Source organism: Opisthocomus hoazin, chromosome 2 (genome assembly GCF_030867145.1).
Source record: "Opisthocomus hoazin isolate bOpiHoa1 chromosome 2, bOpiHoa1.hap1, whole genome shotgun sequence".
In the NCBI taxonomy this organism is placed as follows: domain Eukaryota; kingdom Metazoa; phylum Chordata; class Aves; order Opisthocomiformes; family Opisthocomidae; genus Opisthocomus; species Opisthocomus hoazin.
The window spans coordinates 84922283-84950269 of NC_134415.1; the positions used below are offsets into that span (position 1 = coordinate 84922283).

Here is a 27987-nt window from a genome sequence, read left to right on the forward strand (position 1 = left end):
CGGTTTATCTGCGCGCATGGAAATACGACGATGATTTCAAGGTAAATCTCTTGGTAACTTCAAAGCTCTTTGGATATTCTGCATAAGCTACTCAAAGAACTGCCCTGCTCCAGGAATGCTCCAGCCACGGACACACGGACCTGCCCGCCCGCCAGCGCCGACACCCTCCAGCCGCGCCGGTCGCGAGCTCCTCGTAGGGACCCAGCCACCCGCGCTCCCTGGCGCGCCGACGGCCCCCGGGGCCTCCTCACCCGAAGGCCCGCAGGCAGGAAGGGCGGGGCCGGGCTGAGCACCCGACGCGGGGCCGAGGGCGGTGGGGCGGCCGCCGGCCGCGGCCTCTCCCCCCGCGCAGGGAGCGCGGCCCCACCTCCCTCCCCCGCCGCGGCTGCCATGGAGAGCGGCGAGCGACAGGAACCGGTATGGCTGCCCACAGCAAAGATGGCGGCTGCGGGGCGCTGCCCGCGGCCGGCCGCTTCCCGCCGAGGGAGGGGGATGGGAGGCGCCTCCCGCCCGCCCGCCGGCCCTTAGCAAAGATGGCGGCGAGCGGCGCTGGCCTGTTGCAGGCAAGGGTCACCACTGTGACGCGTTTTACTTCCGGGTGAGCGTCAGCAGGCGCCATATTGTCTTGTTCGTGAAGACGAGGAGCGAAAGAGGGGAGAAAGCGGCCGCGGAGCGGTGGCGGCGGCAGCCCCTGCGGCGGGAGGCGGGGGAGAGTGTAAGTAGCGGAGCAGGCTGCGCTCACCAGCGCTCCCGGGGGCCGGCGGGGGTCGAGCTGGCCCGGTCTTCCCCTCCGCCGCTGCTCCTCCCCCAGCCGCTCCGCGCCGGGCCGGGCCGGGCCGGGCCGGGAGGCGTTGGAGGGTGGCGCGAGGAGCCGGCGCGAGGAGTCCCGAGCGGAAACCGCTGTCCTGCACGCGAAGGGAAGCCTCGAGCGCTTTCGCCCTCCCCCGCCGCCCCGGAGGCGCGCTGCGCATGCGCGGAGGGGGCGCGGGGCAGCCGGCACCGGGGGGCCCTGGGGACCCCGTCCCGCCCGGCGCGCATGCGCCGCCGCCCTGCCGGGGTAAGGGGGGGTTGTCCCGGCGGCCGACGGGGACGGTTCCCGTTACCCGCCAGTGCGCATGCCCCGTGGCCGCGCGCGGGGCGCGGCGCCGCCGCTGCCGGGGGTGAGCGGGAGGGGCCCGGGGGGAGCGCGCGTCACCTGGCCCTGGGGCTGCCGGCTGGGCGCCGGTGGAGGAGCGGCCTGGCAGCGCAGATCCTGCCCCGGCCGGTAGCCCGGTGAGGGAGCGGCGCCGCGGCTTGATGGCGGCCCGGCTCCCGCGGGTGAGGCGTCTTCGTGGCACATCAGTTGTCGTGAGCCCGTCCCACTATGAAGTCAGGCCGCGCTGAGAGCTGATGCCTCCGGCGGAGGTGACAGAGGCTGCAGCTCGCCCTGATCGTAGAGCACAGGAGGGACTGGGAGCAGCGGCGTTGTCCACGGGCAAGTTGCCGGTGTTGCTGGCAATTCAGTGACAAGTCAGAAGACAATCTAGGGGTTTTTATTTTGGCTGGGGCAGCAGCAAACCTTGTGTCATCTCTGCCGTTATGAGGCTTCCTGATTTGTCTTTGTCACATCTGACATGCAGAGTCCCGCTCTGAAAGAGCAGTGGCTCTACTTCTGGGCTCAGAGGTGTTGCAGGGCATAAGAGTCCACAAACTTAGCACAGTTCCACAATTTCTTAATGGACAACTCGCCATATAACCTGCACTGGTAGAGAGGAGTTGTAACCACATTTGGTTTTCAGTTAGGTGCAGGATCATGCAAAGGTGGTACGGAGACAGGAATGTCCAGTCTCCCTTCTTTTCATGACTGAGGTGCATAATGATCATAAGTCTGCCTTTGGCAACAAATAATACTGTATGGAGGTTTTATTAGATGTTCTTACTTTCCTCACTAGCTGATCTCTTTTCTTTAAGTGATATGTGTATTATCTTCGAGGGTAATATCTGCTCATGAGCAGTGAGGAATAGTTGTTTGTTTATTTAGTTATTGGTACTATTTTTTTTTTGCACAGGGTGTGTTCATCAAGGAAGAAGTCACAGATGGACAGTTCAGGGAAAAAAATAATGCTGTGTCACATGGCTCATTGAAAAACTAGATTGTGTCTTCTTGTGGAATGAGATGTGCAAAAAGTCATCAGATCAGACTTCCCTCCCAATAGAGTCTTGACTCAGACTAGTGAAGTTACTGTGATGTTTCTGTGATAGTGAATGTTTCAGCGGTGATTTTGGTGCTTTATGATAGTCAAAGCATGGGTTTATCCTTGTGTCTTCAAAATACAAAAAATAGCCGAGTTGCCAATATCTAGTCCTTTTGTCCTTTTAAAAGGGTTGGCTTCAGCTTGGTGGCTATGTGGATTTAAGTTTAAAATAACAGACCTTGGAAGCTGCACTGCTTGAATGACTCACTGAAGAAGTTTTTGTAGTACTTTTTTTTTGTAAATTTGGCCTTTGTTCAGCCTACTTCATCTTGGTAGCACTGTAAACATTAGTCAGACATGCTGACGTGTGAACCAGGTTCTGGAAAACTTTGTAGATACAACTGTGTAGAAACAAGCTGCTTTCTTTAGTTCTTTTTCTGGTTCTGTGTTTTAGATCTTGGTTATGCGTTTGGAAAGCCTCTGTTCTGCAATGTGAGAAAGAATAGTTCTGATGTTAAAAAAAATGGAGGAACTGAAGTTGACTTCCAGCTTTTTAGTGATAGACAACTGTAAATGGGCTGGAAGAATTTTTTTCCGTTTTTTGACTGGACATCTTGCTAACAGATCCTAGCAGGCACATTGTTGTAGCTTCTGGCTCTCAGGAGGAGGAAAGATGCATAGTATCTGGGCATTAAATACCTACAACAACTTAGGGTGATGGCCTAGGTGATGTAGAGAAGTCTTTGGCCAACTAAAGGTGGGATGGGTGAAACAGAGTACCAGTCCAGATAGTTATTTTAACTGTTTTTTCTGATTTATTGCAAACTTAACTCACCCCATGAATGTTTAATTTTCTAATCAGTACCTCAGTATAATATAGTAGTAAATATTTGTTTTCCCAGATAATATGGAAGCCAGCATGTTTTTTGCCTGAGCGCTGGTATGCATTTATTCTGACTCTGAGTGAATGTGTGTCTGCAGCCCTTCTGCAGTAACCCCTAGAGCTCGTTCCCACGCCGGTGCATAGGGTGCAGCGCTTTTCCATACTCCCAGCTCTTTTCAGCTGCAGAGGTGTTCTGGCTTACCTGGGTCTCCCACGTTAAGACCACCAGCTGATGCTTCTTGTGGTACCCTTTCTGCATTAGATTTTGCTTCTTGGTAGAGGGGCTCCTCCAGGTATGCAAGGCCATTTTTCCTTTGCATCTCTCTTTTAATTCACACCCGTTGTGTACAGATTCTTAAAGCATTCGGTATTCCAGTGGCGTGGTCATGGAAGAAGTACCCGATTTATGTTTCCTTCCAGTTTGGCACACATAGAGATAGATATTCTTGGAGTTTATACAGTCTGTGTTGTTTATTGACTTTGGACTCCAGCTTGGTTGGATGTTGATAATACCATGGATGAGCTGCTCTGTGTGATTCCTTGGGGGGAAACGTGAACTGTTGGGGTTGTATCTCTGGAGTATTTATGCATTAGTCCTTCCAGCCTCATCAGTGATGTCTATGCTGTCATGGCCCTGACGAAGCAATAGCGTAGTGGGGGGGGATGACACAGCTCTCAAGCAGCACTGTTCAGCTTGAACTCTTGGTGGCATTGGTCTGATTCCAGTCCTTCCAGTAACTGCTTTGCTCCAGCTGTTGTGAATGTATGGTTAGATTTATCCTGTTTGCAGCTGAACGGTTCCACAAAATTCATAATGCAAATTCACTGTAAACCTTTAGTCACTGTGCTAAAACTTCACAGAGTCAACATCAACTACCCTGAATGAAAGGAAAAGACCTTATATTAGGACAAGGCGCTCGCACGGAAGATCAAGAAATCAGGCTGTTGATTTCAAGGACCTCTGCTTCTGAGGCCTCTCCGTTTTCCTTCAGGTCCATCTCCAGAGCCTAAGCCTACATGGGACGGAGAAGCTCTGCCTGCAGAGCATGTGGTACTTTTGAGATCCTTCTCAAGGTGTGGATGACTCCCTGCAGTCCCCAAAGAGCATCAGAGACTGATGTACTTTTGCTGCTTGTGTTGTCTTGAGCTCATGCCAAAAGATTACCTAGATAACCACACTGATATAAAATAATATTGTTTCAAAAACAGTACGTGCAGTTTATTATAAACCAGGACTCCTACCTCTTGGGGTCCTTCCCTTCAGCTACTCTGTAGACCTAAAGGTAGTAAAACGATCATGGCTGCGATGGCAGGTTGTCTTAGAGGAGATAAAACATCTTGGTTTTTACCTAGACATCTGACTAACGAATGGAATATCAAAAAGAATGTGTTGCCTTTAAACCCTGGGGTCCAAAGACTAGCTACATAGGGGTTCTCAAAGTATGCATCACAGCCCGCGGTTTCGGCTTCTTTGTTCAGTTAGATAATGGATACTTCTTTGCTAAAATGCAATGCCTGTTTGGAAGGCCTGCAAGACAAGATCTTTAGTCACCAGAAGAACTTCTGCAAATATATATTAAAGCTCAAATTGCAAGTAAAACTTGTTAAGCCATCTCGCATTGCATATGGACCTGCCGTTCAAGGATGATGAGTAACATTATCAGAAAGGTGATGCAACAGCCTCTCTTGTGCATCAGAAAGCACTTGATTATTGTCTCTGGTTCTGTAGGCTCCAGAATCTTTGTCATTAGTCTGCCTGTCTACAGGGCTGAATAAACCAGACTGCCAGATAGTTTCCTGGAGATCTGGTCAAATGATGTTGATGCCTGGTGTAGGAGCTCCTAACCTTGATCTCTTCAGCTTGTGACACAGCAGAAGGTGCCTGCTACTTTCCACCTAGGGACAGCCTGAGTCCAAGGCTGTCTTCTGACTTCTTGAAGTTGAGGTAATCTTGCTTCTAACAAGTATCTTATTTAATTTCATCTTCTTAAGAGTACTTGTTTTTCACTGCCAAGATATTTCGCTTTCATGGATTTCCTGGGACAAGCTGTTAAGAATCTCCAGATCTCTTCTTTTGAAGAAGCTTCTGATGTGTAAGGTGTTCCATGTAGTTTTGTTGCTGTGTAACATTCATACTGGGGAGAAGCATGCTGTCAGAATGACGGGAGGTTCTTAGGAGGAGGAGGAAAGACTTTGCTAGATGTAGTCATCTGGCCAACTAGGTATGGTTAGTTTTCTTCCTGATGCTCTGCTGGAGCTGAGCTAACTTCGTAAGACTCTGTGCTTCTTGTCTTGGACTGTCTGCCTGAATTGGAGCAATTTGGATTATCCGTTAGCTTTATTGATTTTTATTTAGGGGCAGGTCTTGCTTATGTTTCCAGGCAAAATTTCATGATATTTTTCAGTTCTGCTGCAGCCAGTGTCTTAAGGCACATAAGGAAGATAGCATCTCCAGGGTGAAAAGTGGGCTTTGTCTTTTGACATTCGCAGGACGGAGCCTCACTCCCCAAGATTGCTCCTTTCTGTTGTTGAGAGGTCCGAGCATGGTTACCTCTGCACAGGCGCTGTTGAACTGGGTAACAGATTTTATGCACTTACACTATGAAACGGCTGAGCTACCTCCGAGGAAGCTGAGCGAGTCTGTTAGAGCTCAAGTTCTCACGGTGACCTTGTCTAAAAAATGGGCACATATTTGACATCAGTGGGCAGCTAACTATGGGGACCTTCACCAAGCACTGTGCCACTGGGAAATCATCAGGAAACCATGCTCTGCTTGCCAGGGTGGCATTCCCGTGGGTGTGAGTGTCTGTAATTTGCTTCAAGGTAACTGTGTTTTGTGGAGAGTGCTGGGGGAGTCTCCCAGAGTTAAAGGTGAACATATGAATTATCACTGAAAACTCTGGTTACTGGTAAGTAGCTTCTAATTGTGTACTTTTCACAGTGTGTGTGGTGTCTGAACACATGGTACAACTGCATCGGAAAATACCATATTTTGCAGAGAAATAGGCAGGTAGAAGGAGATGCCTTTTTTCTAAAAGAACAGATAAGCACTGAGATGTGATCTGTAGCCGAGATGTACATAACAATAGAGTAAAGGAGTGGAAAGGTGCCTTTTGAAATATCTCTTCTTTCTCTGCCTTAACCTAGCTTTTTGTTGGGTAGAATACTAAAGTATAGTAGAGATGTTGTCACCAACTTTGAATTTTTCTGGGTGCTGTTGACTCTTGGAGGTTGCTGTTTGCTGGGGATCAAGGTAAGTCCTGTCTATGCCACTATGTCAGCTTTTATTGCTAGCAGGGGAGTTTTTGCCAGCAGTCCTTTCAAAGGTGGCATGTTTTAGTACCAGTAATTTGCTATAATAAAACTTCAGCAGATCCTGCCTTTGAATAAAGTTCCAGTAGGTCCAGCCTTTGAATAGGAATATGTTTTTTTTTAAACATACAGCAGGACTTTTTTCAGAACATGTCTGCTCTTAAAAACTGTAGCAAAATTTTGAGATGTCACATTGACTTTTCATAATCTATTAAGTACATGTAACTGAAATTAGATGTGATTTGACGGGGATTTTTCCCCCATGTGATTGTGTTTCTGTATAAAATAAAAAGAATCCTGAATTGGCTTCTGTTTCCTCATTGGTAAACAGATTTTTAATAGATTCAGGATCCTGTTCTGTGATCTGACATAGGGGAATTACTCTTGAAGCACCGATAAATGTTCTTTTGTTTACTTGTGTTTGCTAGAGAGAGAGAAAGCAGAAAGGCGATATCCGATTGAATTGGAGGGTAGAACAGCTAAGTAAAATAAACCGTCATCATAAGGCAGGGTAGTATCTGCATTTGCCTTTACAAGTAGGTGCCTGTAAAATGGATCTTGAACCTGTTTGCTTTTCAAAACCTGTTGTACGCACTGGTGACATCAGAACCAGAGTGTCTTAATGACTTCTCAGTTAATGCACCCCTCTCTTAATCAGTAAATGTCTTGCTAATGTTTGAATTTAGTAGATTTTAGCCAGTATTCACCTTCCCCACTTTCAGTGGAAAATAAAGCTTGTTTCATAGTGATCTGGATGCTCTGCTGTGTAGTTGGCCTTGTGTCGCTAGTGTGGAAGCGGGCTTAGAGCTGCCCGTTGTGGTGAATGAAGCCTCTTTCTTTCAGTTAATGCTGATTTGGGAACTTTGTAAGAAATTAAAAACTTGTTTATAACTTGTGTGGCAGCATGCTAAGTTAGTTTTGGCCATGCAGATTTTAATTAGGTGGGAGAGGACTTTAGTTCTCTTTTCTCCATTACTACTATTCGATGTTTCTCAGGAAAGTAATGTTTGCTTCTTGTCACATACATTAGTACAAGAGGTTTCAGCTTTTTCAAGCCTCTCAGTTACTGGTTTGGTGAGGGAAAGGCCTTGTTTGTTGGTTTTGTTTTTTGGGGTTTTTTCCCCTCAGTATTTGGGGTGAATCCCTTGCAGTAAATTTAAAATTACTAAGAACAGGCTACATTTTCTTCACTGTGTTTTATGAGTTCTTTTAGAAGTAGTTTGTGCCCTTTCCAGTTTATGGCACTGAGGTTCAAAAGTGTTATTTTGGTAACTCTCACATCTGGTTTGTTCATTATGGTAAGACTTGCCTCAGTCTGCTTTCATTTTGGACACCTTTGAAACAGCGTCGCTAGCAAATAAAAATGTAGTGATGTCTGATGGGTCAATACTGAGCTTCTGTTGAAAAGTTGTTATAGTCTTCTCAGTAAAGTTTCACAAGCAGTATACAAAGTTGCATTTTATGTAAAAAGAGTAACATCAAATAGCCTACGTGCATATAATTTAATAGATGTGTGTGTATATAAGATTTATTTAGTTATCTTTTAGAATATGATAACTTAAAGAGCGAATGTTTGTAGTTTCCCTGTAATAAGCGAGAAGACTTTTCATCAAGTACCTTTTTCATGTTCACTGTATACTGATTAGTGAAAATGTGGAAAGGGAGTAAAAAAGCAGGGAAATCTTTTTCTTGGCAAGTGATGGTGTCCTGCTGTTGCAGGTCACCATATAGAAGGAGGCCTTAGAACAAACCTATTCTGTTCACTAGCTTTGAATAGTGCACATTAAAAGACATTGTTTAGTTTTCAGTACTAAAAGAATTTGAATACGTGTGGTCTTGTGTTTTAGCCAGTGTATCTTAATGTTAGTTTTATAAACATTTTAAGATGCTAATTTTGTTCCTTATTTATGCAGTTCCTGTTTCTGTCCAAAAAATAGACCAATGAAGATGTCGAAATAAATAGAAAATTTGAAATTGTTTTGGCCAGTGTTCAGATGCTATTTGAGAAAGGGCTGCTGTGTGTACATATACAAATGCATAAAGAAGGCGGTGTAATTGCTTAAGTATTTGTGTAGTACATATTTCTGATTAGTAAAGGAAGTTTTTACACTAAATTTGGTAATAAATCTGTGTACTTGAAAGCCAGCTTGTTTTATAGTTGCCAACCTATGAGCATCAACATTTCTTCAGGAAAACAGTGAAAGTACAAATGCAGTACAGAATTAAAAGCTTCCAAAAACAGTTCATGAACTAAAATTAGCAGTTTCAAATGGCAGTGATTTTAAATCAGTCTGCTATGGATAGCATAAATTGAATTAACCGAATGCTGAAGTTCTTCAGGGTTTTACACAGTTGTTGCTGTCTTGTCATGCTGTTGTGCATAGAAATAGAAATCAGCTCTGTGTCTTGACCTCTTGCTTTGCACTTCCCCACCTGATTTCTCTTCCCAAAATAGCAAGAATAAGGTGGAATAATCTCTCTGGGGAAAGTTGAAGGCTCTAGGCCATATTACATTGCAGAGTGATGGAGAAACAGATATGTATGCTAACAACTAAAACCCGTCTGGGTTTTTTTCTCTGGCCCTGAAGCCAGCTGGCACTGCACGAAAGCCTCTGACCTTCCAAAACAGAGCGGACACGTCCCAGCTGCCAGCTGGGTCCCAGGTCCTGCTGGCCCCTGAAACGTGCCTGGGAGCAGCCCAGAGGAGTGCTGGGTGGCCTGGGTCAGTGCTGCTTTCTCACAGGGAGATGCTGGAGTCCTTTGGCACCGCGAGCACAGGCTTGGCCTTGGCGGCCAAGGGCATGATGGCTTGCTGAGAGGGAAGTCAGGAGGGGAACGAATGCTGCTGCTGCCTTGAAGTCCCTGTCTGTCTTCTCTGTCTCTTGATCACCTTTTCAGATGCCAAAGGATAAAGCTGCAGTATAATTTTTCGCCCACAAAAAAAGCTGGATTAATTTCATTGAACACCTCGTAAAATAGTGAGGTAGTTGCTGTCTTGGGAGCAAGTTACGCAGAGGAGATCTGGAGGCATTTGTTACCTTAGACCTTCTTACGCTCCAAACTAGTGCTTCAGTTTGTCCATAGTGAGGATCAAGGCCTGAGAATAAAGAAAAAAAGGCTAGAATACTAAGCATGCTATTCAGCACGGAACCCATGAGAAACACATAACTGGTAAGCATTCTAACAGGTACAAAAGTTCATTACAAGCTAACTCCATTAGCTGGAGCATGCAAAAAAAAAATCTGGAACTTCCAGGATTTTAGGACAGAAACATAGCCAGTCCAGTAGAAATGAATCTCGTCTGATCATATCAAGTAGAAACCACGTGTAGGAGGTTCCAGTTCAGTTGAGTTTGTAAAGATTCTCTTAATACTGCTACACTTCGGTAAGACAAATTGATACTACTTTAACTGTTTGAAAATTTGATTTTTTTTGGCATTTGGTTATATGTAAACCTGCCTCTTACATTGTTGGTGGAACAATTTAGTGTTCTAAATCTTTTGCTGAGTTTATTTTGATGAAATTTCGCAAACTTTTTCCAAGGTATTATGTATTTAGGTAAAAAAGTGATACCAAAATTACTGAAATACATTTTTATTATTTCTAGTGTGATTTAACAGCTGGAACCAAAGGGAGCAGCACCGTGAGGCTGTGCAGTGCTTGGAAGGCTAGTGGTTGTCTTGAACCAAAGTTGTCACAACTTTAAGATGTAAACAAGTTTATTTCTAACAATTGAGAGAACGTAGAATCTGGATGGAAAGATGAATTGAGGGGAGAAAGAAACAGTTGTTTACTTTTTTCTTATCTTAGACTGAGAATAGTATGAGAAATTACTTTTTCATACTTTGTGTATGAAATATGTATATATGAGTACTCAGAGAGTGAGTGGTGGCAGTGCCAGCTTCAAAGTTGGATTAAGCGCGTATTAGCCAATTTTTCTCTCAACTGGTGTAAGAAAGTTGACTTCCTAGGTACAGATCAGAATGTTGAAGAAAACAAAAAAACCCCTCCCCAGAAAACCCACAAAAAAGGACACTGTCTTCACCCACTGAAAGTTTGAATATCAGAAAGATTTCGTGGAAAAGGAAAAAACCTAAATACTTAATTTGGCAAGAGAAGACTGTGAAAGTAGAAAAGTAGGTTTCACCCAGTACTCCCCTCCATTCCCAAAGTTGATCTGGGCTTGTTGAAAGCCCCAGAAATGCATTTGAAGATGAATTTTTCTGGGCCATACATGTGTAGTTTCTGTACTGGCTTGGATGTGATCTACAGTTTTTCGGATTAAAAATAAGTTTGACAGAAGTCTGTAAAATAGGAGCTTGCATTCATCTCTGCGCGACCCAACACCCCACAAAGTTACGTGCAGCTTTTTGTTGTGTCGCATTTTTGTAGCGTGACGCTCTGGTCCTCGCGGTCGCGCAGTTATTTCTGTGCACGTGTGAGCAGTGAGCACGCCGTCCCTGTGCAGGCAGGGGCTGTCCGGGTTGCTCCTCGCCTGCGCGCCGAGGGCCGGCTCCGGCTGCGGGGCTGCAGCTGGGGTTGCTTTCCGGGCTGGCCGCCCGCGTGCGTGGAGTCGCTTTCCTGGGGAGCAGGCCAGCCGTGTTCACCGCTTCTGTGTTGCGCTTGGCTGGGGCTTGTCTGCTGCTCCTCTGGCCTCAGGGAGAGAAATTCTCTCCTTTCCTTTGGAGGGTTTGGAACAGCCTGCATGGGTGATGCTTTTACAGCGTGGAATCAAGGACTGTGTGTTGAGCGGCGTGAGGACGTAATCGGTGAGAGTAGAAAGCCTGCTGAGAAGTTGTGGACAGACTGGGAAGGGCAGAGGGAGTGGCGCTTGGTGTGGTCTTGTCCATACTGGCACTGGGAGCAGTTCCTGGAGTGAAGCGTTCCCAGAACTGGGCCCAGGCTTTGCCTTTGGAGACGCTGTTGGGAGTGGTGTGGGTGGCCGCTCTGTCATCCTCTGCGTGTAGCAGGCTGGGTGTGCGCAGGCAGCACGAATGGCCGGGAGGAACTGCTGTGCCGTGGTCGACGTACCTGCCTGGTAGGCTGCTGTGCCTCGTCGAATTCCTGCAAAGCTGGTCCTGGAGCTTCACTTAAAGCAGGTTGTGGAGCTCCCGCACCAGCAGGTCCTCGGGCTGCTGCAGCCTGCTCTGTGAGGCTATACAGCACGGCACCAAAAAGTGTTTCTCGTGATTTGAAGGGACCGTGTGGTAAATGTGCAGTTATGCAGTGATTTTTTTTTATTTTTTTTTTTTTACTTCTCAGACTTGAAGGCATATTTTATTTAGAAATTATAATGAGCCTGTACAGTGCATAAAATGTGTGTGGACACCGTCTTGTACCTGTGCAGTTCTCCAGTGCAATTGTTAACAATGTGTTTTACCATTCGGTGACTCTCCTATGTCTCGCTTTACAGCCCTGCATGACACTTGTATAGAAAAACACACATCTTTTCCCTAAGAAACAGGCAAGGATATAATTTAAGTAATGTCTTTTGTATTTTGACTTACTTTAAATTGCATTTATTGTCAGATGAGTTCTTGTCTTACAAATGTGTCGTATCTCTCCTTGAACGTCATTTTGTAGTTAATTTCTTTGCGAAAATACTCAGAAAGCATATTAGGCTTCTGAAATCTTACAGTAATATTCTCAGATATTACTCTAAAGGATGAACCATTTCCTCCAGCTTAAAATATTAAGCCAGCATTGCTTCAGCTTGCTTTGCAAGGCTTAACTGTATCTGCAGTTATGTAAGTTTCAGTTATGTGATATTTCATGGGCATCTATTTAAACATACAACTATTATTTTTAGTTGAAATATAGACTATATAAAGACTTAAAAGATGTGGGATCAAGGTGGACAACCTTGGCAGCAATGGCCTTTGAACCAACAGCAGTGGATGCAGTCATTTCAGCACCAGCAAGATCCAAGTAAGTATATAGAAAGCTTTGTGGATTGATTTTTTTTTTTATTTTTTTTATTTTTAATCTGTTGTCATTTTTATTTTTGAATCTTTGTGACAGAGCATGACCACTAGTTGCTTTTTTGTAGCTGCTCTCAAGACAATACATTTATGATGCTTTTCTGAACAACTAGAAAAAACAGAAAACATATATCAATTCCAAATGTTTTGACATACTTAATATTTAATATGCAAAATACGTGCAAGCAACCTGAGTTACCAACATTTTACCAGGCAGATTACCATTTTATCATACAGATCAACATTTAGACCTCATGTGCTTTTACAGAATCTGTATCCCTGTCAGTTCTTTAGCCAAGCTGAATCATTTATTTGAGAAAATCTGCTTTTTATTCAGTACCTGTGTGGCAGAAGTACTAATGCAGATGTATACACAGAAGAACTCTTCCTGGAAGATTAGTGTGATATTTGTTTTAGGTTACAGCAGTGATGATCGTCATCTCTTGTTTGGATCTTTTTCCCCCCACCAAAAAAACCCACATTTTAGACAAAAGAACATAATATACCTTAAACTGAGAGTGAGGTGACAACAATTCAAAGCATCAAGAGAAATACAGAAATGGATAAGAGCGTGGAGGCGTGTTATTACTCGGGCAGAGTGATCAGGCACACTGTTTTTACATTGCTTTCTGTCACTTCAATTTCTGTAACTTCACTAGAGATATTTTTTGACTTGAGAATGAGCAGAAGACATACTAGTGTCCTTATCTTTTGCTTACTGGTAGGAACGGTAGTAAAGAAAAAAAGGAGGGAGAGAACTGTAACATACAATAGCATTCCAGAAATCAGGGGTCATACAAAGAGTATACATTGCAAAATGTAGTTTTCTAACTATGTATCTTTCTTACATTTGAATCTTGGTGAATTTAGAACTTACACTATATGTATTTTTTTTTGGATATCAGAAGTAGTTCACTTATGAAAAAAGTGTATTACTACCACCCATTCAGTGCTAATGTGAACCTAATATAATTTCCCTTATGGCATTTTGAAAATATTCAGAGAAACTCTACTTCAGCAACTATGTAGACTGACATTTGCTTTCAGTTTGTTTTACTGTACACTGTGAATAAGTTTTAATGGTGCTCGTGGTACTTGCTGAAGGTAAACGTTGCCTGTTTCTCTTGAGCAATGAGACATGTAGTTGAGAAACAGTGTTAAACTTCTGAGGTGAATGCTAACGTTTTAAATTTCCTCCATTTATTTTAGGCCAGATTGACTGGGCTGCATTAGCTCAAGCATGGATTGCTCAGCGAGAAGCCTCAGGGCAACAGAGTGTAGTGGAACAACAAGGAATGATGCCAAACGGACAGGATATTTCGGGAATAGAGTCTGGTCCAAACAACCATAATAATTTTCAGGGGGATCCCAACTTCAACAGAATGTGGCAGTCAGGTTTGTTTTTCTTCCTATTCATTCCCTTTTGTCATGTAATGAGATTTTATTTTTGTCAGACATTTTTGGATGTGATTATGCCCTGTCCCTCAGGTTTCAAGATGCAAAACTACAAGTAGCACCAACTAATTGAGTATCATAGCTGCTACTTCCCAGTCAGGTGTTCCACGAAATGGGTAACAGTACAGACACAAAGGTCTGATAACACAACTCAGTAGTCTCTATACAAAGTAAATAAATTGGTTTTATAATATGCATATGCGAAAGATCTGTCCCAGAATGTTGTAGAAAGATAAAGTGTGAATTACAGTTACATATTTATTTCCCTGGATCTTATTTTATGTGTTTTGATGCTTATCCCACTACACTAGGAACAGCAGCACTGAAGGCAACAGGATGCCTCAGAATTAAAGAATATCTGTCACCCTGTCCTGTAGTGTAATACCTGCTTCTGTCATGATGTTGACATGTAGAATGAGTTCATAATGTAACTGGCGGGTGCTGGCTTTAGGTGTCTTAAAATCTTGAAAAAGGAGATGAGCAAAATTCTGCGTGCAAAATGTTTTTATTACATGTTTCATGTACTTAGTATTTGCCCTTTTGACTTAAGTATCTGATTGTCACAATAATTATTTGTGCTGTTAAAATAATATGTAATGATATTACAATAATATAATAATAATCTGTAATAATAACATTTTTTGAGTTATTGTAAGTTAAAAGTTGGTTGAATGCTTCTGCTAGTATTGATTATTTTCAGTTCTTTGTAGCTTCCTCAAAACTTCAGTTTTGGCCAAAAATTCATTTTCTTTTTAAAACTTCATAAAATGACACTGGTAATAAGCATGGGGTAGAGATTGAGTATTTTCTGCTAAGAATTTTTCTGAAGTTGTTTTCTGGAAGGTTTGTTAGGTCACCACACTAAAATGCAATTTGAAATGTGTGGAGCAAGGTAGTTAGTAAGCCTGCATGCATGCCTTCTGTTGTCTCAGTGAAAAGTGCACTTCATGCTTGATTCTGTTAATGATTGAAAGAGCAACACCTCCAATTTTCACTGTGGCTATTCAAATTTGTTTAAGTGCAGTGTTTAATAAGAGTGGGCTTAGCATGTTGCTGGCGGTTCTTACATGTGCATGAGGAAAGGGAGGTAGCCATCAGGTTTCACCTGCCTGCCCTGGGTTGTAAGTTACTGTAGCCACATGGAAGAATTTCACCTTTACTGTGTGGCAGTACATAGAGTGTGTTCTAGCTGTATGGCTGCGCAGTGAGTAGAGGTTTTCACAGAAATCCTGTGTCATTATTGGACAACTTTGGTTTTCATCTGATCCTGTGGTGGTGAGTTCTTCCTCCTATGCTTTTTCATCTGTGACGTGAAAGAAAATAATACCTTAAGTGGTATTTTTTGCAAATAGTCACAGAATGGTAAAAGTGAGGAAGACATTTTGCTGATAATTGTAAATGTTTGGTGCCCAAGCTCACCCAGAAAATGTAGAACAGAAAAACATCTTAGATTGAGGAATGAGAATAGTGTACCACCTTTTGTTAACGGGAAACAATGTGCTAATGTGTTTTGTTGTCATTGGGTGTGTCATTCAACGAGTGTGCTGTTTTCCCAGTTTTTTGGGGCACTGATAAAGACCATGTGGATGCAGATATGATCAAGCTTCCCTTAGTTTGGGCAATGTCATTCTTAACGTGTAAAAGTAGTCATAGCAGACAAGCTAAATCATAGCATGCATGGCTAGCCAAAGTTCTTTTCACATATTTACTCTGCTTCTGCAAAGCTTCATCTTTCTCCATATCCTTTCTTTTTCGATTCAAAAGTTCTGTACGTGCTATGAATCGAAAAGCACACTGGCAATCAGAAAACCAACTGTGTAAATAGCATACAATTCATTTTCAAGGGATTCACTTTCCACAAGTGAAAAGAGCATCTGTTGTATGTGACTTGCAAGCTTTTAAGTCAGTTGATTTGACGTAAACTGGGCGTTTAAATAGTGTCAAACGTTAACACGTTACATTTATGAACAGTAACTCTTGTAAGCTGTACTTGAAGGATAAAGGATTATGTCCCTTAGAATATATTAGGAGTATTGACTCTTGGAAAAGATTCGATTAATCAGCTAAACATGAGCTACCAGGATGACAGGAGCGATACAATCTTTGAACACAGAAAAAAAAAAGAACAAACAAGTAGAAAAACTATGTTAACCCTTTTTAATTGCTACAGTCATGGATCCAGTTATGGTGTGGATGGGAAGGACAGTAAAAATTTAAAAAATGGAAAGAATTATTAAAGGACTGCATGGAAGGTAGGATGTAACCTGAGAGGCTAGGTATTAATTCTGCTAGTGTGAAAGTTACAAGGTAGTTCTGTCAACAGTCCATAAGTGTCTGTATAGTGGACATAATTTTTAGACTGATTTCCTAAGAAGACAAAGCTTGTGGCCACATGAGTTATTAATTCATTCCTTAAACCCTTTTCACTCTGTTGGCCAACTGTAACTTACATGTGAGGTCTTATGACTGTAGCTTATGCTGGGACCTTTACTATCCGTAATCAAGATAGAAGTCTTTGGAAAGCAGGTTTCAGTGGTTCTGCTGCTCGCAAAACCATTTGCTTTCCATAACAGATCTTTTTAAGTCTGTTATGCAAAGAAATAAAATAGCTCGTTACTTTGAAAGTTGAAGCAACATAGAAATAGAGAAGTAGGAGCAGTTCTTTAACAGTTTACACGATTTGTAAGTGCTATGGTGGACTTGGTATCACTGGAAACTTATAAAAACAAATTTACACCATCTCTGTGTCCAGCCAGTTCTGCCCGCCTGCCATGTTCTAGTTCAGGTACAGCTATTTGTATTTCCTTCATTTGGTTGAAGAAATTATCGAGACATAATAGATTGATGATTCTTCGTAACTTTATCATCTGTGTTTCTGTGAGGAACCGCGTCATAAATATAAGAACATTGAGTGATTGATGACTCGTATAAATCGTACTAACTTGGTATTGAATTGTATTCTGAATCCTAAACAGAATGGGGAATGCCTCACCAGCCCCCTCACCCACCTCCAGATCAGCAGTGGATGGCTCCAACCTCAGGTCAAATGGAAATTGTTCCTCCATCGGAAGACAGCAACAGTCAGGATAGTGGGGAATTTGCTCCTGACAACAGGCACATATTTAACCAGAACAATCACAACTTTGGGGGACCTCCCGATAACTTTGCAATGGGGCCAGTGAACCAGTTTGACTATCAGGTGAAACATATTTGTTGCTTTAATATTGTAGGCGCGCAGAATCCCTTCCATGGATGTGTTCCTCTAATATCATCTAGCGGCGACTTTCATTCTTCAGTTCTACAAACATCTACAGAATCTGTTATCTGCTAAGATACACTTTTACCAAATACTTTACAGAAGAGACTTTTAGAGTTTTCAGTTCTGTTCTGAGGCCAAGGGGTTTTTTTTTCTTTACTAGTAATGAGAAATGGCTGTTGTCTGCAATATTAAAATGATCACTGTGTTCCAGTATATAAATTAACAGTATGTAGTTCTATGTTTAACAAAAAAAAGCAGGGAAGAAAGAGAAATATATACTTAAATACACCAAATAATGTACCATAGGGAGCAGCCCTGTATTTGCAGGGAGATAGACTGGATGATCCATTGATCTTTTCCATATCTATCTACTGTGAATCTTTGAATAAACAATGATATTTCTAAAAAACCCACATCCAATTTTTTTCTTCACTCTGGCATATAAGTTGCATAGCATAATAAATCCCTAGGTGGTTTTAACACAAATAATAGCAGGAGGCATTGCACGAATCCTTAAAAACTAAGAAGTTTTGGATCTTTCCCCTGTTTTCAGTATTTTTCTTTCAAAACTCTTGATATAAGTGACAAACTGTGCCTGTTAAAACACCTAACTCCTGTTCATAAACAAACTCAGGGGAAGACGGGCAGCAATGTGTTTCTATCTTCTGGCCTACTGTTACGTGTTATTAAATTTTCTTGTTCAGCAGTAGTGTTAGGAAGTGAACCAAAATTTTGAAGTCACTAGTTTATTATAATTTCCTTTTTTTACTATTGTGGGACCAACTCTTCAAATTAATTTCACGAAGTACTACAGAAAACTTGGTTTGCAGTGAATAACAAAGGGATGCTTGGCCTGAAATGGTAGTGGAAGAATGCTTCTACCACTAGTGAGTTAAATAGATAGTCAGTAGAACATAATAAAAAATATTTGATGCTATAACTTTCTTCGTAAACACTCTCTTCTTAAATAGTTCTATTAGGCATTTCTGGGCAGCAAATATTAAAATAAAAAAACCTCATGTATACCTCAAGACTTGTGACTTTTGGATTGTATACAGCTTGCTCAGAACTTGCATATTTTTGCATTTAATATTTTAATCAGCCATACTAATTACATCCATGAATGATTACTGGAAAGTGCACAGTGCAAAATTCTTCTGTAATAAAAGCTTGAACTTTTCATTTTTGTCTTCATGTTGTAGTTGCAAGGAAAGACTGCTAACATAGCTAGACTTTCAAACCTTGATTTTGTATACTCTTAACTGCATGCTCTGATGATAAGCTGGCAAGGAACTGCTGGAGATAGATGGTGATTATAGGGCTTCATGTTGAGCACAGTATGAAAGGAGATTGGTTGAAACCCTTTCAGCTTTGTTAGTATCCCTGGTTAAATCTAAGTTTACTCATTAAATATTTAAGGAAAACTTGTTTCTTTGGGATCACAGAAAAAGAGATTGAGAGATCTCAGTAGCCTAGAAATCGTGGATTCCTACTTGCATGGATTTCTGTAGACCAACTTGCGCACATGCTGTATTTAGTGTTACATGTGAAGAAAAATAAACTGCATTACTCTTTCAGCATGGGGCTGCCTTTGGTCCACCTCAAGGTGGATTTCATCCACCTTATTGGCAGCCAGGACCACCAGGGCCGCCAGGTCCACCAGCACCTACCGCACCACCTCAAAATCGAAGGGAAAGACCCTCCTCATTCAGAGACCGACAGCGTTCGCCTATTGCCATGCCTGTGAAGCAGGAGCCTCCACAGATTGGTACATGTTAACCACTCCTTAATGAAAAAACATAAAAGCAGCTGTGTTTTGAAAAGAATTGCAACATTTGAAGACTTTTTAATATAAAGTAAAAAAGAAGGGAAAGAAAAAGCTATTGTAAATGGTTTTATCCCCACAATCAGATGTGTGGCTTGTTTGGATTAGGGTGGAGGGTTTGCTGCTTTGTTCTTGTGGTGGTTTATTTTTTTTCTTTTTTGGAGGGAAGGTTTTTTTCATCATTCAAAACTGTAAACCTTGCTTATGTAGATGCTGTGAAGCGTAGAACTCTGCCTGCCTGGATTCGTGAGGGCCTGGAAAAGATGGAACGAGAAAAACAGAAAAAATTGGAAAAAGAGAGGATGGAGCAGCAACGTTCACAGATGTCTAAAAAAGAAAAAAAGGAAAGCGAGGAGGCTGAAGAAGGGGATGGCCCACGGTTACCTCAGAAAAGTAAATTTGTAAGTAGAAGGGTTTGCTTTTTGCTCAGGTTTGTATTTCCTGTAAGGCATCAACTTTTTGGTCTCTTCAAAAGAGAGACTGTATACTCCTGCTAATCTCTGTTTCTGTTGCTTAAAGTAAAGTTAAGCTGCTGCTTTGTTGATATTTACTTGGTGTTTTGAAGTTGTTAATGTCTGAGAGGTAAAAGTATATTATTTGATCTGCAATAGCAAAGAAACAACGTTGAAATTGGGCTTTTTTCTTTTCTGTATTTTTGGAACGTGCATGGTCGTTGAATTCTAAATCAGTAGCTGAACAAATTCAGATACTTGTATTTGCTAAAGTGAGCCCATTTAGGAAGCCTTGAGTTGCCTTCACTTTAGCAGTTAACCTCATTTGCTTGCAGTTCTGAGTACCTGTCTGGCAGTGACTGACAACTAACTATGTATTTGCTTACTTCGTGTGGGTAGAGAAGTACCTGTATATTTATTAGGAGTGGAGAAAAGAAACAGATGTTTATGATAACTGTAATACAGAGTTCAGTACAAAGTAAATCGAGTTGACTGTCATAAGTAGAAACTAATGAGATTTTCATCTAAGCTTTTCCTGAGATGTATGATGCTGTTCTTGTAGGACAGCGATGAGGAAGATGAAGATGCTGAAAACACGGAAGCTGTAAGCGTTGGGAAAATCAGCAGGAGTCCATCCCCAGCTCCTCAAGAGGAGCAAAGTGAACCAGAAATGACAGAAGAAGAAAAGGAGTATCAAATGGTATTAATAATGTAGTTTTCACTAAGTATTTCTGTCTATTTGCTCATGTTTTTCAGGCATAGCAAAGTAAAACACTTTTTCTGTGCCTGATACTGTCAATAGAGGTATAGTATATACTATATAGTAAAGCAGGGTTATATTTGCATGTCTATAATGCTGTCTTTCTCATGTAGACGAGGATACAGGTTATATAACTCACATTTAGCGTAATAGTGAAAGAATGTAGTGCCTGTAATCTTTACATTGATCATTATTAATTCTGTAGTTTGGCTTAACTTGTGAAATTCCTGAAAGCTTTTAATGATTAAATGCACCCATCTGAAATCTGTGCTTCAGCCTGAGTTCCTGTGAAAGGAAATTTAAGAAATGTGTTCTTGCAAGGAAGTGCTAGGCCTAGACCAGCAACAATTTCACTGTGTCTGCAGCAGCTTTGTACTTTGAAGTCATAGTTATATGCTAACTGGACAACTGAAACCTTGTTAAGGAAGACCCTGAATACTAAAAAGTTTGATGAATGTATTTTTGTAAAGCACATGGCCAGAGTGAGCAGCTTGGAGAACGAGCTACCAACATTTCAATTTTTGTAGTAAATTTGTAATAAGAAAATCCTGTGTAAGTAACCTCTGATGATTTTTGCAGGATTGGGGTCAGTGAGGCAGCATACCAGGCAGAAATGCGCTCTTAATTTTTTAAAAGAATAAATGGGATCAGTCCAAGTACATTTCTGATTTGCATATTCATTTGTTGTATCATCTGACATTAGGAATCAGTGCCCTGGATAGCTGTGTGTAATACATGTGGATACAGTTCACATTCAAAATGCAAACAAACTGTGTTGAAAGTTTTGAAATCAAGTCAAGTTTAAACAATTTCAGACTTAGGTTTTCAAGTCATGTCTGTTGAGAGAAGTCATTAAATAAAATGTGCAGGAGAGTACTTTCGTAGCTGTCAAAATAAGTGAAGCTCTATGGGTATAATTTGAATGCACCATTTATTCAAGAGGTTTTAACCTTTAATTGTATATTCAATTTTATTGAGATGATGCTGACAAAAATGCTGCTGACAGAGATTCTCTTAGATGTCACAAATGAAGAAATTTATTACGTAGCCAAAGATGTTCACCGTAAAGCAACTAAAGGTATGCCGGGTTGTTTTGGGGGTTTTTTTAGGTTATTCTGTGAATATTCTATATTTGCATGTCTCTAGAACATTTAACCTCCATAGTTGTCCCTCAAGAACAATTCCAGTATAATGCATCCAAATTGGTAGAGTTCAAATCCAGTAATCATGTACTGTTGTCCTGTGCAGTGTATTGTGAGTTACTTCAGTTATTCCATTTCTTTCACACAATTCATTTATTTAGTTAAAATGGTACCCGTGTGTCAGTGGCTCTTGAGTTGTAGCTGTTTCTTAATGCTATCATCTTTATCTCAAGTTCTTAGCTGTTCAGAAGTGAAAAGAGACAAACTTTGAGTCCTCAATTAGTAATTCATTTGCTTTCACTATTAACATGTCTTGTACTTAAAGAACAGATTTCTTTTAACATAACTGAGTTAATTTAAATATGTAACTACTGAAACTTGAAAATTATGTGCAGATGCTGTAACTTGGAAAGTGATTTATGAGCATATGTTTGTTTTTTTTCTGTTCACTGTTAATTTGCAGTTAAATTCTAAATCTTCGTGGTCAGAAAATCTAGAATTGGTTTTAAATGGATGATGCGTTTTTAATGTTTCTTCTCTCCCTCCAAAGAACAGCAATAGTAGTAGATTTAACAATACCATAGACTCATGACTATGAAATCGTGGCTATTTGTGTTAACATGTTGTTCCTGTTGTTGATGTGATACAAAGCTCCTGCAAAACAGCTGGCACAGTCCAGTGCACTGGCTTCTCTCACTGGACTCGGTAAGTATGTTCCTTATTTCTCAGAGGGCTTAAAGGGGGACTTTCACTCTTGCCTTGCGTTTCTAGAAATTGCATTTTGAAACTAGATCTGAATTGCCCAGGAGTATGGGTCACTTTCCAATAACTTTATCAGCACCTTTGTTTGTTCCACAGGTGATGCTACTGATATAAGTGGGATGGTTTTTGGAGTAAAGGACTAGTCAGTGTGAGTTAGTGTATGAGAATCTTGCCCTAATTTTGAAAACACCTAAAAACTTTGGATAAATTTACTTTTCAAAGTATGATTGTTTCAGAAGCACACTGCAGTCTTCAGAGAATACTGTTTTATGGTTTTGTCCTGTTTTGAACATACAAACAAGAAGGGAAAGTTGATAGAAGAGTAATGTGAAAGTCTATAAATAAAAATATTATAATCTTTGGAACTATTATTTTATTGGAAAGCTACATAAGCACAGAGGGTCCCATATCATGTATTACCAGAAACAACACAGGAAAAAGAGATTGAAGTTCCAGCTTGAGACACAGCAGCAAAAGATCTTTCCCAACATGCTTTTTCTCATCTAAAACATACTACAGCAGTGTCAGTGATCAGTTACGTGTTCATTACGTGGAATTCTGATTCATTCAATTGAACGTTATCATCACAAGTACTCACATGTTTTAAAGCTAACTCAATAAAGATCATAAAAACCTCAGACTGAAAGAAAGTAAAATATCTCTGTCAGATGTTTAAATTGACTTTATCTTTCTTCGCAGTCCAGTAGTTATTAATATCTCTAGGGGAGAAGAAAGTCCATTTCTGTTCCATCTCCGTACCTGTCAAAGTGCAGTGTTTTCTAAATCAATCTAGAAAAAATGATATGGCATTCAGAATTTCTGTAGCGTTGGACTATGGAGGCGGCTGAAGTCGTTTCAGAGATGTCTTCTGGGAAAGGTCCCAGGCATTTTCTGTCCGGTTGCCTATACAGAGGCAGGCACTGTTACGAACTCCGCAGGGAGCTTTTTTGCCCTTCCATACAATGGAAAAAGTACCGTGATCGCAGTGGTCGCTTGCTGAAAATAGACGAGCTGTTCCAGAAGGAGTAGAACCAGACAGTGAGCATCAATGCAGATTTGGGGGCCTTGATCACACCAGTCAAACCACATTGGCACTTACCAGAATAAAGTGACTTCTGCAGAGAAGAGGAAGTGAAGGAAGGGCAATGTTACTCTCCTGTTTGCCCCACAGAAATATTAAGAGCAAAGCTTAATCTTCCCTCGTGATAGACTGGGCTTTATGCACGCAGGTGGACTGGGTGGTTATGGATCAGGAGACAGTGAAGATGAGAGGAGTGACAGAGGCTCTGAATCATCTGATACTGATGATGAGGAATTACGACACAGAATCAGGCAAAAACAGGAAGCGTTTTGGAGAAAAGAAAGAGAACAGCAACTACTGCTAGAAAAACAGCTAGAAGGTAAATCATATAATGTCTTCTTACTATGCTGCTATATATGGAATTTACTCCTTTGGATATGTAAATTGGTGAGAGCGAAAATGAATTTTAAACCAGAAAATATGAAGTCAGATTTAGAAATAATGTTATTTTTAATTAAGAAGTTTCAACAAAAAAGATGTCTGATCAAAATGAGATTTGCTTCTTTTCTTTCTGATCAGAAGAAAATCCATATAATGTTTTCCATGAACTATTCTACTGCAGAGTGAAAAGAGCAGACATGGTGCTTATATATATAGCTGTATGCTATAGATATTGTACTATATAAATAATAGTATTGCTTTATAAAAGTGCATGTGTGTGTATAATGTATTTTTAAAAAATTTTTACTATCTCAGTTGTAACTGGGGGATAAATTTCACCTTTCTGCACCAGACCGGAGTTTATATAAACTTGATTCCTTAAAGCTGTGTCATTTAAGTATATGAAGCACATTTTACGTCATCTTAAAAACATGTTTTGCTGTTACACAGTCCTGTGCAGTGCACCTTTCAGAAGGTACAGTGGGAGGCTGCAGTTTCTTTGAACTCGCTGTTCTCAGTTGTAGTTGAGGTTTGTTTCCATACGCTGCATCTTCGTGACTGGGTTTTTATACCTAATACTGGGGAAGGATTATCGAACCCAGTCAGTTCACACTTAGCCGCCAAGAAGGTGGCAGTCTTGATTTTTAAAAAAACTAGAAATAAATCTGTGATTTAATTCTGCTTCTCCATACAAGGTAAGGGTTCTCCTTTTGTACCGATAATGTAGGTCAAAAGGGTGTCACAGTCGCACTGCTGAAGAGCAGTCTAGACCAACAGGTAAATACAACAGTAAGAAGTTGTGATGTAAGTTCATAAAGCTGGAGGAGAAAGAAAGTGATAGCGTACTTTTTTCTTATTTTAAGATGGGTGATTCCCTCCTTTTACTTTTTATTTTAAAGGCCTAGAAATAAGACACATGGATCCCTTAATAAAAGGCTGAACTAGCTAAACTTTTGGGTTAATATCCCTGTCTCTCTCTGAGTGTTTTAAGATGTATGCATAAAAAAGATAGTTGTATGGAAAGTGACAGAGTGGTGGCCTATGACCTCTTGTCTTCCCAGTGCTGGAAGCCAGATGTCAGTTAGGGGACGTCTCCATGGGGCTATTTACAGAAATACAAATCTCAGTAAAGAAGCTGATTCTGTGCATCCAAAATACTAAAGAATACTAAACGCAGGGTCTCGTTTGTAGCAGAGTGTAGGAAAGGCAGAAGATTTCTAATATATAGTACAGGGTCTTCTGACATACACTGGCTTCTGCCTGTATTGCCTCATAACTCAGGAACCAGATGGAATTGTTTTCCGAGTTAAATTTGACCACCGGTCACCATCTGGATTACTCTGGGTTTCCGGATGCAGTTTTATTCCCTAAGTTAATTCAGGAACTGATGGCCCACATCAGAAGGCCGTTTTCTGGCTAAAAATGGTGTATGTCAGTTGTTTTTTCTGGGTTCAATTTAAAATGGGAAGGGGAAATAAACTTGGCCAGTGATGCAAAGGATCCTAGGTGGAATAGAAGTAAGTAAAACTTTTTTGAAGTTGGAAGCCTCTGGAAGATGCTCTGAGGGTCTGAATTTTCTTTATTTTGCTATGTGAAAATCTTGGCCTGATACTCATTCTTACTTTCAAGAAATGTATTTTTAATTCTTTTGTTGTCTCCTTACCTTGTTTGTAGTATTTGCTGACTGCCAAGCTTACATATAATCTCAACTGACATTAACTTTTTTTTTTTTTGTAAGAGCTTCACCATCTATCAGTACTAAATGCTATGGTCTTAACTTTTGAGCCGAATCTTAAGCAAAGAATTATCTCCAAGTCTCCTTTTTATGCTATTCCTCCCGTCCTTGGAATTCCTTGGCAATAAACACTGTTAAAAGTAAAGAAACATGTAAACTGCTTGTACTAGTTAGCTTAGCTTAGTCCCAAATGCTATTCTTCGAAAATAACATAAACCCAGTATTTTCTTTCAAAAAGCAAACATGCGTCGCTGCAGCAGAAGGTGCTCCTCTGAGACTTTTTTGGGTAGTAAGGCCTACAGAGCATACAGGTACAGCTAACGTTGTTCTGAGGTTGAGAGACCAGCCAGCGATGAACGAAACGCAGACGAACGGGGCTGGAAGGAAGGCAGGGAGCGTAGGTACAGCTAGAGGAGTGCTGCAGGGAGGAGGAGGGGAGAATCAGCTGTGTCAGAAGGTCGCGGGAGGGGAAGGTGTGTGTGTGTGCAGATGAATTGGGGAGTTCTGATGCTGTGCCGTATTTGTCTGAGGACTTTGTCTTAACACTGAAACATTAAATGACATCAAGGACTTCTGAAAGTGTCTGGGTTGTACACTTTTTCTAAACCAGGAGGACAACTTTTCTAGAATTACAAAAAAAGAAAAATGACGAGTTGTTTGGTAGGTGGTTGGTATGGTGGCAGACAACGTAAGCATTGTGAAAAGCGCTTGGAAATTTGGTTTTGCCAAGAGTAACAATATGGAAATTACTGACTTATTACTCCAAATTAACTGCATTTTTCTTTTGTATACCTTTTTTTTCAGAAGAAAAGCTACAAAGTGAAAAAGTTTCAAAAGAGATGAATGAATTTATCAACAAAGAACAAAACAGTAACTCAGCATCACAGGAGGCAAAAGAAATTGAAGCCGATATGGTTCATGAAAAGAAAAGATCTCCAAATGCAATCGCACCTGATCTAGAACTCAAAAAAGAGGGTAAAGAGAGGGCAGGAAGGAGTGGGTCAGGAAGCTCTAGCAGTGGTAGCACCAGCAGCAACAGCCGAAGCAGCAGCAGCAGCAGCTCTGTATCTAGCTCATCCTACAGCAGTAGCTCAGGCAGCAGTCACAGCTCTTCGCGTTCTTCCTCTCCTAAAAGGAAGAAGAGACACAGTCGCAGTAGGACGCCTTCACATAAAGCTAGGCGCAGCAGGAGCAGGAGTTACTCCCACAGAAACAGGAGAGACATGAGTAGGAGCAGGGAGAAGATCAGGGAAAGGAGAAGATCTAGTAGAAATCGCAGTGCTGAAAGAGGGGAGAGGCGAAGAAATCGGAGTCCTTCGAGGGAGAGGAGCTGGGACAGACGTAGAAGTAGCAGCCGCTCGAGAGACAGGCGAGCTAACCGGGCGAGCCGCAGCCGAAGCAGGGATAGGCGTAAACCTGAAGACCAGCGTAGAAGCCCTACTGGAAATAGGCACAAACACAAAAGTGAGGGTAAAGATCAAGAAAGGAAGAAGGAGCAGGGTGGAGGTGTCGATAAAGACAGGAAAAAGAACAGAGAGAGGGAGCGAGATCAGGAAAAAAGAAAAGATAAGCCCAAAAAAGAGGAAAAAGAAAGTAAGGCTGGCAATCTTGATGACAGTAGATTAAAGAGAAAAAGAGACAGTGAAAGAACTTTCTCTCGCGGTGAATCAATATGCGTGAAAATAATTAGGCAGGATTCCAGACAAGAAAGCAAAAAAATTTGTACCAAAGATAGCAAAAAACGGTCAGGCTCCGAATCTAGTGCGAGGAGTAGTTCAGAATCGCCAGGAAGCAGTAAAGAAAAGAAGGCTAAGAAAGCGAAGCATATTCGGTCATGCTCCATGGAGAAATCTCAAAGGTCTGGTAAGAAGGCAAGCCGCAAACACAAGTCTAAGTCACGATCAAGGTAGTATACTTTTTAAGTATTTTGTCTGACTTGTTTTATTTTTTGATATTCGTCTTCATGTGTACGGCATATGAACTTTTTTTTAAAAAAGTATGGTATTTATTAAATTTTTTGTGTTGGGCGAAAGTAACTTTGGAAAATCTTTTAATAAAACTATTAATTACTAAGCCTAAAGTGTGTGTGGGTTTGGGGCTCTTTTATTTTTTCCAATTAACTTTTCCCCCCCTTTTCCTTTATTTTTCAGATCAACGACTCCTCTTCGTCGTAAACGCTGAGGAATTTATGGCACCAGTGCTATGACGTTTAAAAATTCCATGAGTTATAAAAGGCTTGTCTCATTATAGAGGCACATTGTGGCTATGTAGGTGAAACCAGAATCCTTTTTTTATCTGTAAATAGGTGTATTTTTTCCAAATGCTGCTCAGAATTAAATACCTAATAGGATTTCTTTGTATTACATTTTTTCAAGAACGGTAGTGCTTATTAAGAATATAAAACAGGCCATTCTCTTTCAGCTGTAATGTTCTTAAAATTACTATTGAATGTACCGTGATGTCAATAAAGCTCTTTAGTTCATTTTTTGTTTAAAATTGTTGCACATGAATTTTGTGTTAAATTGTAGAAAGTACTTTTTTTTTTTTTCTTTTTTAAGAAAAAGGCAGCTTTTTTTTTGGTATGACATATTTTTAAAGTACTTGAAAAACATTTTAACATAAAACACTTGTCAAAATATGTAATTCATGGGCATGATGAGATTATGGGGGGGTGTGGAAGAACAAAGAAAAGGCATTTTATTTTTTCTTTAGATATGTGTAATGGATTTTTAATAACCTTTTTATTTGGACTAGCAAGTAATTTATGCCGTGTGTGTAAAATATG

General features: G+C 41.1%; 1 protein-coding gene across 1 annotated transcript; it reads left to right on the plus strand.

Moving 5' to 3' along the window:
- The first annotated feature begins 607 nt into the window (after positions 1-607).
- Positions 608-27698, plus strand: PNISR (PNN interacting serine and arginine rich protein). Its single transcript, XM_075414324.1, has 12 exons — positions 608-715; positions 12179-12297; positions 13560-13745; positions 16781-17004; positions 18643-18832; positions 19100-19290; positions 19904-20041; positions 21080-21179; positions 21895-21948; positions 23235-23405; positions 26007-27108; positions 27353-27698. Exons 2-12 carry the CDS (start codon positions 12210-12212, stop codon positions 27381-27383), a joined length of 2475 nt encoding a protein of 824 aa, XP_075270439.1. The 5' UTR covers positions 608-715; positions 12179-12209; the 3' UTR covers positions 27384-27698.
- The last annotated feature ends 289 nt before the right edge of the window (positions 27699-27987 follow it).